This window comes from Ornithodoros turicata, chromosome 2, assembly GCF_037126465.1.
Source record: "Ornithodoros turicata isolate Travis chromosome 2, ASM3712646v1, whole genome shotgun sequence".
In the NCBI taxonomy this organism is placed as follows: domain Eukaryota; kingdom Metazoa; phylum Arthropoda; class Arachnida; order Ixodida; family Argasidae; genus Ornithodoros; species Ornithodoros turicata.
Genome location: NC_088202.1, coordinates 48,785,122 through 48,803,151, shown reverse-complemented (window position 1 = coordinate 48,803,151; position 18,030 = coordinate 48,785,122). Strand labels below are relative to the sequence as shown.

Sequence of the window (18,030 nt, the reverse complement as noted above, 5' to 3'; positions counted from 1 at the left end):
CCACCCCCATCTCCATTGATCCAGAGCCAATGATTGGATTGTCGCAGACAAAATATTCTCCAGTCACCTTTCGTTGTTATGATGGGTACGACAGTCGGGGACTGATGGCAGCCTCTACCACTGTGTTAGCCTTGTCGGCTGTTCACTGCTAGTTCTTTACTAACTAATGTGGAAACCTCGTTCATTTAGTACAGTGAGGTTAGGAATGGGAAAGAAAAGAAAAGCGACGTCTCTGGAAGCAGTGTTGGGTTACTGATGAACGGAGGAAGCTTTGGTTTCACTTTCGCGATATATTTGTGTACTTTACTTTGCTTCCATCGGCAAGGTGTCGTTCTCAGTTGGTGACAACAATGGTGGACTAAGAGGCGCAAGCACAATCTCGTTGCTCCGTAGGACCTCCATAGCTATTTCGCGGGCCTCGACTAGCAAAGCAGCTCTAAAGCGGTGGGGACTTTCCCCGAAATATCATGCGGGGATGACACGAGGGAAGGTACGGTCGCCAGCCAGAAGCAATATTTTAAAGAAACTCGGAAGACGCAATAATAGGCCTCAAATTTGTATGCGTGTTTTGCGTGTCATATGGGGAGAGGGCTACGCGTTCACAAGCTGCAAAAGGGGGGCATGGAGCAAAGACGGATAAGAAGCACTCGGCTAGCACTATTCACGTTTTGTTTTTTGAGCGTCTGGGGACGCCAGGGCAGGTCCTTATTGTTCGTCAAAAAGATAGGGAAGAAGCTATGCTTCAGCATCTGAAGCTCCATGTAACGCTGGTTGGCTTTACAAATGTGTTATCCCTGGAGTTGTGTGAACATATCGAGATACTTTTTATTCGTTCCCCAGCCGTTGACCACCGTCAAATCATGCAAATGACTTGAGTCTCATCAGTGTCATTCATGCTGCCCATACCTCATCTTGAACCCTTCAACTTTCTTCGCCTTTTTTTTTTCGTTTTGGCTATAGTAGTGACAATGCCAACTCGCGTGCCGCAACAGCAAGCTATTTCGTCACCACCTCCCCCCTCCACACACACACATGTGATAGGGACCTATCGTTGCGCTTTGGTGTCTGCGGTATACCTGTTTCTTGCAGGAATTCTAGATACCCCTGGACAGTTGTAATATCTGACTTGTCTGATCGACGTGTCATCAAAGAAAAACTGATATTATTGCGTATGGTTCCGGGTAAAGCCAAGCTGTTTTGTGAACTGTTACCTTTGCGTGCTTGCACGTATTAAATATCGGTTATATTCTATCGAGCGAATGGAAAAGCGACACTGACGTGGAGGTCTCGTGACTTTTATAAATTTTACATGAAATGTAATTTTGTTAGTCATCGTGTAATATTCATTCCTCGTGTTCCTTTAGCGTCCGAAATGTATAGTGCCTGCAACTCCAGATGTGCGAAATGACCCATGTAACTTCGTTCCACTGTTCGTGCAACCGTTGACCACACTCATAACTTAGTTGACGCATCATGTATTCTGGCAATGTAAAAACGGTGTCTAGTAAATATAATCCATATAATAACTTTGCATCGTTACGTTGCATGTTGCGCGATTCTATACCTTTCCTGTTCAGCTTGATCTCTTCTAGATGAGTGACCAATACCTTTGGCAGGGGACGTGGAAGACGCCGGAGTATTGGTTCCACGACTGATCACGATGCTGACGCGTAAATCGGCGATGCCGGTTCGGATATACGCCAGCCACATCCTGACGGCGTATAGCCGTCGAAATCACGAGCTTTTAACGTTGTAGTGTCGTCGCACGAAAACGCGTCACGCCAGAATGACGTTAAGGAAACGGTCACTTTGTGACGGCTCAGTGGCGTCATGTTGGAAGGCGTAAAGCTGTGACGGCGAAAGCTGTCGTTAAAGAAATGCTATTTTCCTAACGCTGAAAAGCCGTCACCAGATTAAGAGCGTACGGCGCAGATAACTTGTTATCCGATTTATGAAGCGGGATCACCACCCCGATTTTAAAATCATTTGGAAGAGAACACTTTCGCAAGTGACCGTCTTGCGTTTTCAATGGTGCCGTTGCAGTAAATAGCGCCGACATGCACTCACCCCATCAAAGAATGCACAACGTGCGTTTCGTGATTCGACTCCCGCACCACACTCGTTGCCTTCCAACGGCTTGCAACGAGTCCAAGGCTCGGGCTCCCAGTGGGAGAGAACGGCTCGGTCACAACTTTCCACTTCCTTCAGATGGGGGCAATCTTTCCCGCCGAACCTCAGATGCGTTTCTACATACCGCACTCGTACTCTGTATCCTGCAATCAATCACGCATCCGATTAGAAAAATGAGAATCAGCTTCCTTTTCTTCAGAATTACGTCGAGTAAGGCACATATGCTTTTGCGCGTTTCTTATGGCCTGAACGAAAACCGTGCATAAAAGCAGGTGGAGGGATGGATGTTACCAACAGAGGGACGTGGTACACATCACACTTAAGTGGGTATGAAAGGGCTCCAAAATATGTTAGGAGGAGTAGGAGTTACGTTGCGAGCACTGGGACATATATCCGCACGAAAAGCAGGGATGGGCAAAAATACATTTTTTTAGTATTTAAATATAAATACAGAATAATTTGTTGAAAGGGGTATTTAAATACTCTTCATAAATACTTTTCAACATGCGTATTTAAATACAAAATATAAATACAGTATTTAAATACCGTAACTACTACCATAAATACTGTCAGGAGAATGTCATCTGGAATTACAGAAATAACGATGATCATAACAACAAATCAGCAACGAACATACAGCATTTATTTGTTACATTATCATGGCGATTTTATTATTAGAAGTTTCTGGAAGACTGCACCTTTTAGGTATCTTCTGTTCGGTCGTACAATCAGATTCGCAAAGGAGAACAGCATCTCCAGAGGTGTCGATGAACAAATGCTTGTATTAAATTTGACAAAGGTGCTTCGTACAACAAGGTAATTATGTAGACGCGACCGTTGCCCGCAGCATCAGTGAAAAAGTTGCCATCTAACATGGTTTGTCGCATGCACATATGCTAGCGCAAACACGGCAGGTCAATTTCTTCCCTTCTTAACGGAAGGTCAATTGCAAGGCGACTTCAAGATATGAGTCAGTATATAATGTATTTAGGAGTATTTATAAAGTATTTACAAGAATAAATACCCGAAAGTGGTATTTAAATATAATTATCAATGCATTATGGTAATCTGTGTTTAAATACAACATATAAATACATGTATTTATATTTTAAATAGTATTTTAATTACAATGTATTTAAATACTGCCCATCCCTGACAAAAAGTATAAGTGCAGCTGTAAGATCGTGTGTAAGCGTGTAAGAGAGCTTTTTAATCTCGCGTGTCAAAAGAGCTACTCCCTCAGCTGCCAGCCTATGATGTCATCTCATTTGCGCAAGAGTGAGACCTTTTCTCTTTCTGTATTGCCTAGCTGAACCTGGAGTCATGAGTCCCGCGTCTGACACACAGCACTCGACTGATCGCCTTTTTCAGCACTTTAGCAGATGATTCTTGGCAGCGAATAAAAGCGCTCGGAGGCAGTGACGTGACGACACGCTAGTTGGAGATCGGAGAGTTCGCCGCCGCTGCGCGAATTCTTAAGAACTAGTTCTCAGAAACTGCGACCTTCGCAAAGAAAATAGTTTGCGTAGCAGTTCCTGTATGTTCAAATCACGCAGTAAAACGGTGCATACGGTTCGACATTCCATGCCACTTCAGGTTGTCCTTCCCGGATAACAACCGTTTCAGCGGGTGCATAACTTTTCCTATTCTGGTCCACTCTTTCAGTCATGTATTCGCAACTTAACTTCTGTGCCCTCATTGGGGGACTGCTCAAAGGCGGCATTGTTCTCTTTAGTTTTAAAGAATCCTACGGTGCAGCTCTTGAGTTTCTGATTCCCTGTTCTTAAGCTACAGCACATGTTCGTGCTAGGTGTGTCGTGCGCAAAGATATTGTTAATTCTCGAGTAACTCAGTCAATTTATTAACGGCAAGTCATTTGCTTGTCGAGGAGCGTCCTTCGAAGGAAGAGTCGTGTCTCTTTAATTTTACTCAAGTTGAAGACAGTTTTAAGTTACCTTCTTCTGGAGCGGGAAAGGGTCCTCCCCTTATAAGAGGCAGGCACTGACCCCAGGGAGCCCAATGTGTCACCTGGCAGTCGACTGGACAAGGCATGATGCACTCCTCTTGAACAGGAGGGCGATGTTCCAACACGCATAAGTGGCTTGGGAAAGGAACTTCATCTAAGAAATGCAGGTAGGGGTAATTGGAGTAGATGTAGACGTAAGGTGTGTGAGCCACACAAATAAGGAATGTAGGAATAGTACAAAATCACGTCCGTTTATCGATTCATCACATCGAATATCATCACTCGGAGTATGGTGATCGACAAATAGGGAAAACAGCGATGCGAAGTCCCAGCCACTAAACCCTACACAGCGCTTGTGCGGGTGTCATAGTAGGGTGCCCGAATGATGAGATACAGTACTTGATGCATACTTCAGCAGATGACACCGCGCTGGTTAAGTGCACATGCGTATTCCAGAAAAGTTTACAATCCCCGCTGCGTAATGCACGAGCCTACTTATACTCGTAAGCAACGACGAGCGATGAAACCGGTTGAGAACGAAGCCATTGAGAACGGAGCAGTGACGGTAGCCAACACAACCCGACAAACAACGGTGGGTCTGGGGTTTGTGCCGTGTCATTCTCGTCCGTCTTACGCGAGAGGAATGTTACCGTCGATCAAAGCTAGCTTGCGGGATGACACGCCACTCCCTCAAACAGTGTTGAATGTGGCGCCTCTCTTACAAAAACAATAAAAATAAAATAACATAAAAATAAACAAATATCATGTTATGTGTGTTATTTTGTTGTCAGGTGTGTCATTTGTCGACACACGGATAATATTCCATTCCTTGCTTTCCATTCTCTAGCAAGCTACTAAGCCCTAACGGTTGCCACAGCAACAGCAAAATACTTCACAGATGCCCAGTGGGGCGTCTAGACGCAAAATATTTCGACGAGTTTCGCTGCCCGTTTCCTGTTCTCAAGCGCAACAGCCCGCTTCTGTTGTTTACCGTCCGACCTGCTCGCCATTGGAACACACAAACGCGAATGTGTCTTTCTCGCTCTCCCTCTCACTCTCTTTCGCGAGAAACGCATTCTGCTTTTGGGAATTCGCAGCGCACGCTTAAGTTGAAAAACACTACAATGTATTTTTACAGGTTGTGCTTTCCGAGTAAGGAAGGACTGGGGATGGACAAAAATAATACAGCCCTGTGAACAATGGCTTCATTCTTCTGCATCTGCAGGAAAGAGGAAAGCGATGTGAAAGGAGCAGCAGCTGAGTACCGGCTTTGTAGCGGTCCCACTTTGGTTCCTAGATTAATTTTCTTAACAAGCCCGCTGATTTAGTCTTTTCTAAATTAAGGAAAATCTGATTTGTTGCTGCAGCAATATTTATTCTTCGATCCCAAACTTATGGCTAGCAACACACTTAGGGCGAGAAAGGCGAGCTTGTTGGGAAGAGTTGAAAAATATGTGAAGATCTACAGAAGTGTCGGGGCAACCATAATCAATCAATCACTTTATTTTTTCATCATGTGATGAAAGGAGGACCGAGAAAAAGTTGTAAAATACAACTTGACGAGCCCGGGCCCCCTTTTACACTACCTGCGACAACATCACATTTACAGAGTTCAAAACTACAGTGATTATCTTAAGAGCATTCAGTCATGCAATATTAGGATCAAAAAGTTCAAATGAGCTCAAGAAACACTAATAACACACATGTTTCGACATGGGCATCAAACATCACGTACAGTCATTCAACGAGGCACTCATAATGATACCGCGAAATTCACGAATTGACGTATTAGACAAAGAAATAAACTGCTTTAGAATTCAGCGTATTTAATAATTTAGGTAGTAGGAAATTTATGGATTATTTTCCATAATTTGTTCTCACTCGTGGAACTTTCCAAGGATCACAATGACGTGTGTAATACGACAATTCCCTTAATTCCAGCTGAACATTACATTTTACTTCATGCAAATTTTTACGTAAACAGTCGAGTGTAAATTAATTCAAGTTGTGCACCCTTAGGATATTATATTCCTCAAAAAGATGTACAGTTTAGTCTCTGTATCCGACATTTGCAATCAGACGTACCATCTTTTTTTTGAAGTATAAAGAGTCTACTCATATTTTCTTGTGTCGTCGTTCCCCATACCAAAAAACAACAGTTTATATAAGGTGAGAAAAGTGAATTATAAAGTAATAATTTTATACGGAATGGAAATATGTACCTATACCTGCCTATCAGACCGGCACCTTTTGACAGCTTCCTCTCAATGTATTGCACGTGTAAGGCCCACGCTAATTTATGCCATTAAGTAAGTAATTAATGTAAGTCCCACGTTAATTATAATGTTCGGCTTAATTCCGTTTCGAACAAAATGTCGCACTTGGTGTGCAAAGTGTCTTGCAACAATATCTTGAGACATGACTTTGATTATCTTCTGCCGCCGCTTCTGAATTTATATTCCTCTTGTTCGGGTTGACGGGAAGGCCCCTAACAATCTGCACTTCGCTTCCACTGCTGTCCGTAGCCATTTTCATCAACGAACGTCAGGAACAGTGTCAAAAGCCGCTCACAAAGCTAAGAGAGGGACCGCAAAGCTTGTTTCTTTCTTTTTGACTGAAGCAACATAGATTGCCTCGGAACATGTTCCGAGGCAATCTATGTTGCTTCAGTCATGCAGGGGCAATGCATTGCCCCTGCATGACTTATCTATTGTTCCAAAAGACGTTGTTTTTCGTGCACCAATTAAGGGCGGACATAGAACTCATTGCGGCACTTAGGACTTGTAAATGACTAGCAGAGCACTTGTCGCCAACTATTACCATCTATATCAACTTCGAGAACAAAAGATGATTTGGCTCAGTTTGAAGAACCGCTCTTCACGCACGTACTATCCAGGTAACAGTATTCTCCATTTCTTTGGGTGTTGGATGTATCTTTCCACCCACTGTTGAGACGTGCCGTAATATTTATATATTGATCGCTCTTCATCCTACTTTTCGCGTAACACGTTTCAATCATCACAAAATATACTGCTGGAGATATTGCACGTACCTTTGGTTCTTACGCACGTAGCATTTCGGTGACGAACTCCACCATTGCATAATTTTCCGTCATGAGGCACGCATGCAGTCCATTCTGAAGTGATCCATTCGAAGCTAGAAAGGGTGAAAGCGGTGACATTTCATATTGCAGAACGTTCAATACATCAAGCTGTGTCTCTTATGATTGTTCAATATGGCTAGCAGGAGAGGATGTCAAACGGGGTAATGGTAACGTGTCCTTCAATATTGAGTTCATATGTGCGTGTTCACATGACCATGAATGTTCCAAGTAGTATGGTGCGGTGGTAATTTAAACCGCTCCAAATGACCGAATTCTTTCGGCCGAAACGCATGGGACCTTTTCCCCACGTCAACACGCCGTGCACACGCAGTGCGCTTGTCCGAGCGGCGAAGAATCGCGCGCGTTTACGACTGCCCGAATCTGGCGAACAGCGATCTGGCAAGCGACGCGACCTGGCTTTTATTTTCTTTACAACGCATGTCCCACAACGAAAGACGCCTGCACAGTTCAATAATGAATATTTCGTTGCCTTGAGAGTCCGATGGCATAATGATAGAAATCTGTAATCGGAACGGGAACCAGCGTGGCAGAGACAACACGACTCAGCTCCAAGAGTGTCGTTGGCAATATGGAGTGCTTGCAATTGTATGAAAGCGAGTATTCATCCCACCTACAGAGGCCTTCTGTGACATAGCTTCCCTACTTTCGCTATACTGTCGCTTGACCTGGTTCCTTTCTGTCTCAGATTGTTGTGCCTTTTTAATCAATTTTCATCCTGTTTTTCTTACGGGTCATGCTTATATGTTTGTCAGTTGCCCTGTGAAAATTTGTGTTCGTCTTCTACATCTAGGTCTTTTAGTCTCAGGCTTTTTACATTAAGCAGAGAGAGCAGTTCCTTTAATCTCTTTGCTATGTTCTGACTGGTTGTCGCGGCACGTCATTTCCTATGACGCGCCCGAGACGCGCGCGCGCGTTCTGAAATCGTCGGGAAACACTCTGTGCGTTTCGTCCTTTAAATGAGCTATCGTATCCGTCTCGGTCGATCCCGAAACTATAGCGAGGCGAATCCGAGGCGAATTGGTGGCCTTGTTCCTGTGCAGTTTGATGTAATACATGGCAGGTGCAGACGACGCATGTTGAGAATATTCCGGGATTCCCTCTCTGGAAACGTCACCCGGACAAGGCCAATGAGTGAGCGCCCTTTGACGAGGACGAGACCAATCAGGGAGTTGCTAGAGGAATCTTGGTGGCCTTGCCGACTTACCTACCGACAGGGAGGCAGGCGAGCTGGGATACTACGGGATGGCGTCTGCTCTGTGACTGGCTTGCAGAACGTCGTTTCTGGTGAGGGTCGGGAGTGTCCGTACAGCCAGGAGCGTAACACCGTGTTGCACGCAACATGGTCACGTCAGAACTCACTCTGGTAAGCGAAAGCCGCCATATTTGCCGATGACTTTTTCACTTAGCGCCAAGCAGACGACCTCGGAGACAATCGCTTGCGCTCCGCTCCCATTCGTGTGCCACGCTTACGTCATCATAGCGTTAGTAGCGGAGGAAGTGCGAATGTTTAAAACTCTTTTATTTAATATGTGAGCTGTTTTCGGAAGATAAGCCAAGCTGACTGTGATGCGGTGACGAACACTGCCGTATCGTTCTCATACATACGTTCCCGGATGCGATAGGCACTTTAAGCAAAACTTCACCACATGACACGCTGAGGGCCGACCGTTGCAAAGAAAAGTGTCGTTATCAGTTTCGACTGATGTGAATTTCGGAGGTGTATGCGTATTATTGACAACTAACATAACTATATGAGTGTAACAAAAAGGCGTTTTCAAGAAATCAGGAGAAAGAACGATGTCATTCAACATGATAGCTGGCTAGGGGTGTGTTGCGCGATGAAGTCTGTTTTAAGAGTTTGCGAGACAGGGAACTGGTGTAGTGATACATATACTATCGCAATGCGACCATTTGTATTCTCATCTAGCGTACGGAATAAAATAATGCACCATGACCACGTGCCCCAACACTGTAATGGTTACTGAGTCCGCGTACTTTGTCAAACTTAACGCTGAGACTGCATAAGGTAAGCGCGACATGTTGCATGATGACGAAGAGGCAAGGGGAGGGGTATAGTCTCTTTCCTTCGTTATTACCTTCGTTACTATTGTCACTAAGCCGTCTGAAGCATTTTCAGGAGACATGTGCACTAGAAGAAAGACATCGTAAACAGACACACTTTTCCTACCTCGAGCACAACGGAAGATGCTGTGTCTGCTCTACAACTTCTTGAAGAGGCGGACATGGCCAACCGCCGCCGAAAGGTAGTTGCAGGATGCTTCGCCAGCGTCTGCTCTGGCGAGGCCCCATGGGGGCCAAATCTCCGTTGTCCAGAAGACAGGATTCCCTATCGAGCTGCCAGTCAGACCACGATGATACTTCGCAGTCTACTTTGATTACACAACTTTCTACTTCTGATGGAAGAGGAGACATCTGTTGGGTTGCACTTGGCCGGCACTTTCTGTAGTAGTAAAGAGATAAGTGGGATGAATGGGAATTTTACATTTGAAACACATACATGAGCTGTTGGATGCAATATTTCTGTTAAAGGGGTTGTGACACTTTGATAGACGTTGATTGATTGATTGATTGATTGAGAAAGAAAAAGTGCATATGTGAGTTACAAGACACTCTGGTTACTCCAGGACATGTTAATTGGGGTTCACTGTACAGGGTGTCTTTTTTCGTTACAGATTTTTCATAACACACACATACATTAGATGATGATGAGGTGGGCGATTCACTGCCGCAGAGGCGGTACACTGCCCTATTGCGCATTGGGAACGGACGAGGGGATGATGGGGGCTTTCACAGAGCCGTCACCAGACCGGTGGAGCACAAGTATTCAGCAAGAAGGCCAAGGCCTTGCATCTGGTGGGCAGCGTTCGCCCACGGTCCGAGGAACATCGCGAGGTTGAACGGTCGCTTGTCAATACGATGCATAGCAACTTCCATCAGTGCACGCTCGTGGTGATGTTGCCCACAAGCCAGGCTGACCTGGCAGAGGTCGCCGTGCTCTCCACAAGTGGGCAGAGGGAAGACGAGGTGGAGCCGAGACGGTGTTGAAAGGCAGGTGTAAATGCAACGTTGAGCATCATGTGGTGGAAGAGTGCAGTAAAGGGGCGCGGTAGTCGCAGAGGAAGTACGAGAGAAAGCGTGGGGTCTACATCCGAGAGAAGGGAGTGAGCTATGCCGTGTTGCCACTGAGCCTGCATCTTGGGGCCGGTCAGTGTCGAAAGAAGTGTCTTCGGTGGCCCGAAGACATCATTATCGGGGAAAAAGCTGCGTGCTGGTGGGCGCTCAAGGCGGCTCTGTCTGTTTCTTCGTTGCCGCTGATGCCGACATGTCCGGGGATCCTTTCCGGGGCTGTATCCCTTTTCCTTTCATGCAGGCCGGGAACCGTTAGGCGTCTGACTGGGCCTGACAGAAACCATGGAGGGGAACTGGGAGCCACTGTCTTCACCACGAAGCGCGGAAGGCTAGGCTTCAGTTGAGCAATCACCTGGCGAACCTTGCAGTGCTTGCGTCTCAAGATCTTCGATACGAGCGGGTGCCGCCGATGATGCGATAAAAGGAGGAAAGGTCAGGATGTCTCACCGTAGCGAAGAACGTCCTGCGGGGTCTCCTTCGCTTCAGCAATAACTTCTCGGGGGACGCCAAGGCACACACGAAGCCTTCGCGCCAGGAGGCACTGCAACCTATGGTCCGAAGATGTCAGAAGGCCATTAAGCACCAGCAAACTATAGCGAGGGACCCTCAAACCAAAGCCATGTGGACGGCAAACACAGAGCTCGAGTCACTGACACGCCTCATGCCTGTCAAGCGACGGGTCGCCGCAATCCAATGGTGGATCTTGATCTTCAAGCTTGCAATATGCATCCGCAAAGAGAGCCCAGCATCAACAGTAAAACCGACGAAACCTACGGTGAGACACGTGCTTCAATGGTATGCCAGCAACCGAAAGCTGGCAGGGCCGCATATTCCGCCGAGACGTAGATATGGGGCCGTCTTTCCCCTCGAGATGTCCAAGTCTACAAATGACAGGTACTGCCGGATAGGGCCGAGAGCGAGTTGGAAACGTCGCTGGGGGGCAGGACGGGATTGGCCGCTGGTCCAGAGACAAATGTCATCAGCATAGATGGATATAACCACTTTCCCACCGACGCAACCTCGAAGAACAGCCATAACAATGTTAAATAAGATGGGGCTCAGAACGCTCCCATGGGGCACCCCATGGGCCAACGTGACAAGATCTGTATCTCTCTGGCTTGTGCAGAAGAACAGTTCCCATCCATGGAGAAACTCAGTAAGCCGTGAGAGTGCTCTGGAGAGTAGGGCGGCATCAACAAGACCACGGAGGACAGAAGCATGGCTGACAATGTCGTACGCACGCTTAACATCGAGGAAGGCTGCCAGCACCGTCTTCTTGTGCACCTTTTCCTCTTCCACAGACGTGATTAAATCGAGATTTCTTCTTTCTGCAGCACCACATTCACTTATTGGGTCCTATTAGGTTATTGGGTCCTATTCACTGACTCCACATCTGCGCTCCAAGCAATTGAAAATTCTGGCATCCGAGACTCATCCGCACCGTTGGTTATGGATCTGTTAAAAGCTTACAAACTTGTCTACGAAGCAGGGTAAAGGCTGGTTCTCCAATGGGTTCCAGCCCATTGCGGTGTCGAAGGGAATGAACAGTCCGACAGCACCGCAGAAGCAACTTTGTCGTCTCGGAGACGGACGCGTATTGCGCTGCTGAGAGGAGATCGTCTGTCCGTACTTCGACACCTCGTGACTCCTCGGCTACCCGCCAATGGACCGCTGACATTCTCCCCCAGCCATGCTGAGCAGAGTTGATCTAGCGCTCGCTTTCCGCATGCCTCGCCATACCTCTCGGCAAGATGCCGCATTAGTTCATCGAATGCGCCTCGATGTGGCTTTTACAGCGCAGTGGCGTTACCGCTTGAGGCAAGTCGACTTTCCCCACTGCTGTCACTGCGGTGCTGTAGAACATCTAGAGCACATTCTTCTCCATTGCCCACATTACCAAACTTCCCGAACCGTACTCTCAGGATCCCTTAACGAGCTAGACTCTCGCTCCCTCTCTCTCACAAAATTGCTTGGTCCCTGGCCACATCCAGCCCACAAACGCTCCGCCCTCAAAGCTCTCTTTCTTCACCTTTCTCGATACCATCGGACTTCGTTCTATGTTGTGAAGGGTACTTTCCCTGACCTCCATGATCTATTAAATACCTCCAGCAGATACTTCACACATTTCTGATCGAGAAATCGAGAGCCCCATAGGTGACCTTATCCGGCCCAGGAGCGAACCGAACCCGAGACAGCAGCAGTGCACTTCTGAACTTGGCCAGTGAGAAATCCATATCCATGTCCGGGTTATTGACTGTGGGCGCAGCTTGAACCCGTTCGACTAAAATAGTCACATGGGAAGCAAACCACATTGTACTTGCAGCCTTCGAAGGAGCGGCAATGATGTTGCAAAAGCCCTGATCCACCTCCGCTTCAGAATTTGAGGAAGATAACGCAAGCGCACGTAAGGAATGCTGGCTCATGGGAGGTTCGGTTAAACTTCTTGCCACACGCCAGATCTTCGCAGGGCTGTCAAAAGGCGACAGCGATCCGCAGAACTGCCTCCAGTGTTTACTATCAACGGCAGCCAGCTACTTAGGGATTGCCTTGCTCGCGCGGCGGGCTTCTTGAACGTCTTTGAGCAACCCAGTTCGACGGGCTGTGTGCTATGCACGTCGACGGTGTGGCCGCAGCTGCTCAACCCTAGGGTTTGCGCCGAGATGTCCAGGAACAATTTTAACATCCTTGCATGATGAACGAAGGGCCTCCTCGATGCCTCCTGCCATCTCGTCTCCCGAGAGGTCTTGTCGGGTGCTGGAGGAACACGAGGCGCGAAAGGCTGACCAATCCATAATCGTTACAACTTGATGCCGATGCTGCTGAGTTAATTTTTGGAAACCAATAATGATGGGAAGGTGATCACTTCTCGACTGTCCAGGCCTACCGCCCACGACAGGTACCTAGATACATCCAGCTCAGAGAAAGGTCTAGAGAGTCTGCCTGAAAACACCGGGCGAGGAACGAAGAAGTGCCATGTGTGTGTGTGTAGTCGGAAGTTTAGTGGCGCGAGGGCAACTAAGGCCAAAAAGAAGAAGTGCCATCATTGAGAAGATGAAGTCGCACATCCTCTATAACGTCCGCCCAGATTTTGCGGCGAGCGTCATCCTTCCTGCTACCCCACAATGAATGGTGTGCGTTGACATCACCAAAAACAACAAACGGGGCAGGGAGAAACATATCCCTAATATTGCGAGCTGTAGCTGTGATTTTTCATTAAAAAACTATTTATTTATTTATTTATTGTCAGTGCCCACCAACAGCTGAAGCCTACACGGAGGTGCACTCTATAATTGATACAAAACACCATTACAGTAAATAATACAGATAAAACAAAAAGCGCTAAGCAACATTAGACGCACAAACAAGAATAGACAGCACTTCTAAAAACCTTAAAAAATATATCAACATCATTATGTTGGAAGTCATTATAAAAACACCGCATTCGAACAATCGGAGAGGATATATATAAGGGAAACACGGGTAAAACGTAGAAGGAAACCTAGTTAGCCTTGGAGGGGCGTAAAAGGAAACCTCAGACAAAAGTGCGGGAGCATCCATTGTTCCATGAACAAGCTTGTGAAAAAATATCATATCACGCAGCTGTTGTCTATTACTTAGGGGCACCATGCCCAGCTTAGATAGGATATTGCTATAGCTGAAGTACCACGTCCGACTCACAAATCTGTCGTAAACAATTCTGACAAATCCCTTTTGTATAGTTTCCAAATGGTCCGACGATGACTTCGATAAGCTTTTCCAAAGTACAGAAGAAAACTCCAGTTTGCTTGTCACAAGGCTATAATGCAGACTAAGACGTGAATGCATATTCTTGAATCCCTTAGAGATACGAGAAATAAACCCCAGAGATCTCATACTGGCAGAGTACACATACGAAACATGGTGATTGAACTTCAAACCACTATCAAAAAAGACACCAAGATCACAGATAACCTCAACCCTCTCTATAGACAAATTATCAAGAACATAATTAAATTGTGCTATTCGGGTCTTCTTCCGTGTGAACGATAGAATTTTAGTCTTGGACACGTTCAGACACAATGCGTTAACTTTACACCACTTCGTAATCTCTACTGCATCATCTTGCAGCAATAAACAATCCTCCATAGTTGAGACGGAACGAAATATTTTTACATCGTCCGCAAATAAGAGTACGCGAGACCGCTTAACAACATTTACAAGGTCATTAATAAACACTAAAAAGAGGAGCGGTCCTAAGTTACTACCCTGAGGTACGCCAGAGACAGAAATGAATGGGTCAGATGACGCAGTGCCAACTCGTACAATATTACCTCGTCCGAAACATAGCTCGTCAATAACGTGCAGTACTCTTCACACAAACCATACAGTTGTAATTTCGAAAGAAGTTACTCATGATTAACTTTAACGAGGTGCCTGGAGGGCGCATGGTGGGATTATGGGTGGAGCCAGTCGCCAAATGCTTGGGAATAAGACTGCGATGAGGTAAAACAGTTTAGCAATGGCTCGATGCCATTCGCCAAAGAATGTCGTGTGCTACCGCGTGGCGGTAATTGCGAGGGGAGAGCCTCATGTAATGGCCAAGAGATTGCGCAGTCTGGATGAAGGCTAGTGGTGGCTCCTTGGCTTCAGCCATGACAGGAGCAGCTGGCGTTGACCTGCTGACGCCAAGACATATTTTCATACGTTTTGCAAGGAGTATTCCCTTTCAACTCTCGTTCAGACGAGGAACAAAGGCTATGCAACAGTGGAAGACGATACATCAACATCTGTCGTCTGGGGTACCGGTGTAGGCCAAGCAACGCCTTTGTAGAAAGCCCAGCCGAGCGGGCACCACAGAGGTGTCGCAGGGCATTCAGCCGAGACTCAACTCCGTGTTTTTTGCAACGAACCTCCGAACTCCAGGAGACGCAGCGATCGAGTACCACTGCAAGAAACATGTGGTGCGTAACACGCCGCACAACATGCCCACTCATATCGAGCTCAAAGTTCTTCAAATGACGGCACGTGAACCGAACAAAAAAAGTCTAATAAGAAATGTTCGTGCCTCTGTTTTCCAGGAAAGGGGCAACGTCATTTAAGAGCATACCGCAGGCGATGCTGTAGCGATGGCCACTGCTTGCCGCATGTCCACATGCATACTATATCATCAGCGTACAGGTTGACGTTGATAGATGTTCTGTATTACATCATGCACATGTTTTATTTCACATCAGAGCATCCAGGAAGAATGAGCTATTTTTCTACGCATCGGACTTGTCGAGATATAAACCCTTGAACACATGTACTCGTCAAGCTCTGACATCAGAGCCCATTGGTAGTCGTAAGTACGTGACCGCTCTTGCGCTTCCTCACTAGCGGAGACGCCTACCGTGGCATGAGAGCCGCATGAGTTCTGGTACTCGTGTTACCGATTTTCTACGCGTATATTACCCCTTTTGCTGTAGAACTTGGAATGCAGGGTCCCATTCATGCAAATAATTGCAGTTTACACTCATCCGGAATTACTCAGGACAAAGTATCGCAACCGCTTTAATGTTTGTTGGACAGTACACCGTCAGCTCCTCCTAATGGCTTGCTGTTATGGGTTCTAGCCCTCTTCCTGATGCAAATAATTTACGATACTTGGTCATAATCCCCCGCAGTGGCGACGCAAGTAGCGGTTTATGGGATGGACGTACATACCACATAAAATGCCCAAAACCTTGGTTGCCACCTCCCCTGTCTTACACATTATCCCATTTTCACAACTACAAGGTATGCGATTATATACGAACCGCCAACACACCTTGGAACAAGAAATCCATGGGCCATGAAGCGTCTTTGAAAATAGCTGCTTTCGCAACGCCACCCTTTCGGCCACTATGTGATCTTTCGGCCACTATGCGGAACTTGCAAACGTGTAAGACCCCTCGCATGTGCGTCACTTCTTGTCAGCAACACAGCAGGAACGACATGTAGAGGCCACAAGATTACGTAGAAAACAGGCCGAGGATTGTAGAGTCTTGTCAGAATGGTACTTTCGAATCTAATTCTTGGTGCTTCATAGCTATGTAATATTCGGAACCGTACCAATCTTGAACTGTGCAAGACTGGCTATAAAGTTATGCCTCCAAGTGCAAGTGCAGAAACGCCATGATGAGGTCACGAGGCATCATGAAATTCTGCCTTCCCTTGACACACCACATACGAGGAGCGACACATCGCTCGTTTCGTAGCTCCCGCGAGATAATTTAGCGCTCTTTCGCTTTTCGTTTTGTTTTTCTTATGGGCATTATGCCCGTCGCCATTTGTCTCCTTTGGACTCTAGCGACATCAAGAAGTGCACGGCGGCAGCGGGTATTTCAATCTGGAAAAGATTAATTTGCATATAGCGAAAACCATTAGAAGGGGCTATTCAGGCTACCAAGAGGGACAGTCTTTGTTCGCCAGGATGAGCTACGCGAGGTTCCAGGACCAATGATGAAGACGCTGATGATGACGACATACAAAAGTAAATGGAGACAAAGCCGCGACGAAGTTGCGCTGGCTATCCCAGTGCACCTACCAACCGAGTACCGAGGACCGAAAAGTGGGCAGCATTCGGCACCAGTACAAATTTAGCGTATTCATACGTAGATCCCAGTAAGCTCATGTAACAGCGATGCGAGAAAACTATTCGAAGTAATATCATTTGCAGTGTCGGTGCTGATACTGCCGATATTTGTACGGAGTCGATATTTGCAGGGGAGAAGCCATTGCATGAACATACTTTCACATTGACTACATAGTTCGGTAAAATGATATCAAATGCGCACGATATTATACGGACATCGGATTCTTCGCGCAACTCACAGACTAGCAGTTATGCCACTGCGCTGAAAATCTTGGCTATACGATGCAACTAAAAATAATTGGCTGCGAATTTGATTGAAATATTTTGCCCCGTGACTCTAAGCATAGAGAGAAAGCATGCGTAACCTTAGTTATAGGCTAGCTCTAGATGAGGACTTTCGCATTAATTAAGACTTAAGCAGTAAAGGCACAGACTGCTTGCGACGCACACGTTTGAAATCTCGCGCTGCGCCGCGTGTATCTTACGCAAAACGTCCCATATCATCAAAGGTGTTTAAAGTAAATAAATAAATGAAATGAAATCGTATATTTGTTGTGGTCCACATCCAGCAGTGTCGCCCGCCATCAGTATCAAAGGGGACGTTGTCGTCGTCGCGATATAGACGTTACTGTGATGATGCTGTTGAGTACCAGAGAAACGAAACGGACACTCTATACAACAGATGACAAGAATAGAACACCAAATGGACAAATGCAACCCAATTCATAATCGAAAGTTATGCTGCTGAAAACTGCAATACCAAGGCCCTGGTGTAGCAGCCGCGAATGCAGAACAGACGGCATTGTACACCAGGATCTGACGTCGCTCTGTTTTCGACCAATTGGAAGGAACTTCCGTGACTCGAGAACCGCGTCACTGCGCTGTATACACAGTCCACACAGTATAAATGTCAGTTGAAGCGACTCACGCAGTAACAGGGGATCAATACGAGCTCCGTATAGCCATGGTAACCCTAGAAAGGTAGAAAATTTAGTGAACAGGTAAAGAAATGTCAAGGGAAGAGCCTGAGGACGAGAGCCGCCGAGCTTTGGAATACAGACTCTTCTT

General features: G+C 46.5%; 1 protein-coding gene across 2 annotated transcripts in view; it reads right to left on the bottom strand.

Annotated features, from left to right (window-relative positions):
* Positions 1-18,030, bottom strand: part of LOC135385380 (thrombospondin type-1 domain-containing protein 7B-like) — a 552,806-nt gene that overhangs the window by 319,787 nt on the left and 214,989 nt on the right. For both annotated transcript variants that reach the window (XM_064614667.1, XM_064614668.1), the window contains 4 exons: positions 9,409-9,681; positions 7,149-7,252; positions 4,086-4,250; positions 2,068-2,273 (listed from right to left, as the gene is read on the bottom strand). In XM_064614667.1, coding sequence (XP_064470737.1) covers positions 2,068-2,273; positions 4,086-4,250; positions 7,149-7,252; positions 9,409-9,681 — 748 coding nt within the window. The remainder of the gene's footprint in view (positions 1-2,067; positions 2,274-4,085; positions 4,251-7,148; positions 7,253-9,408; positions 9,682-18,030) is intronic.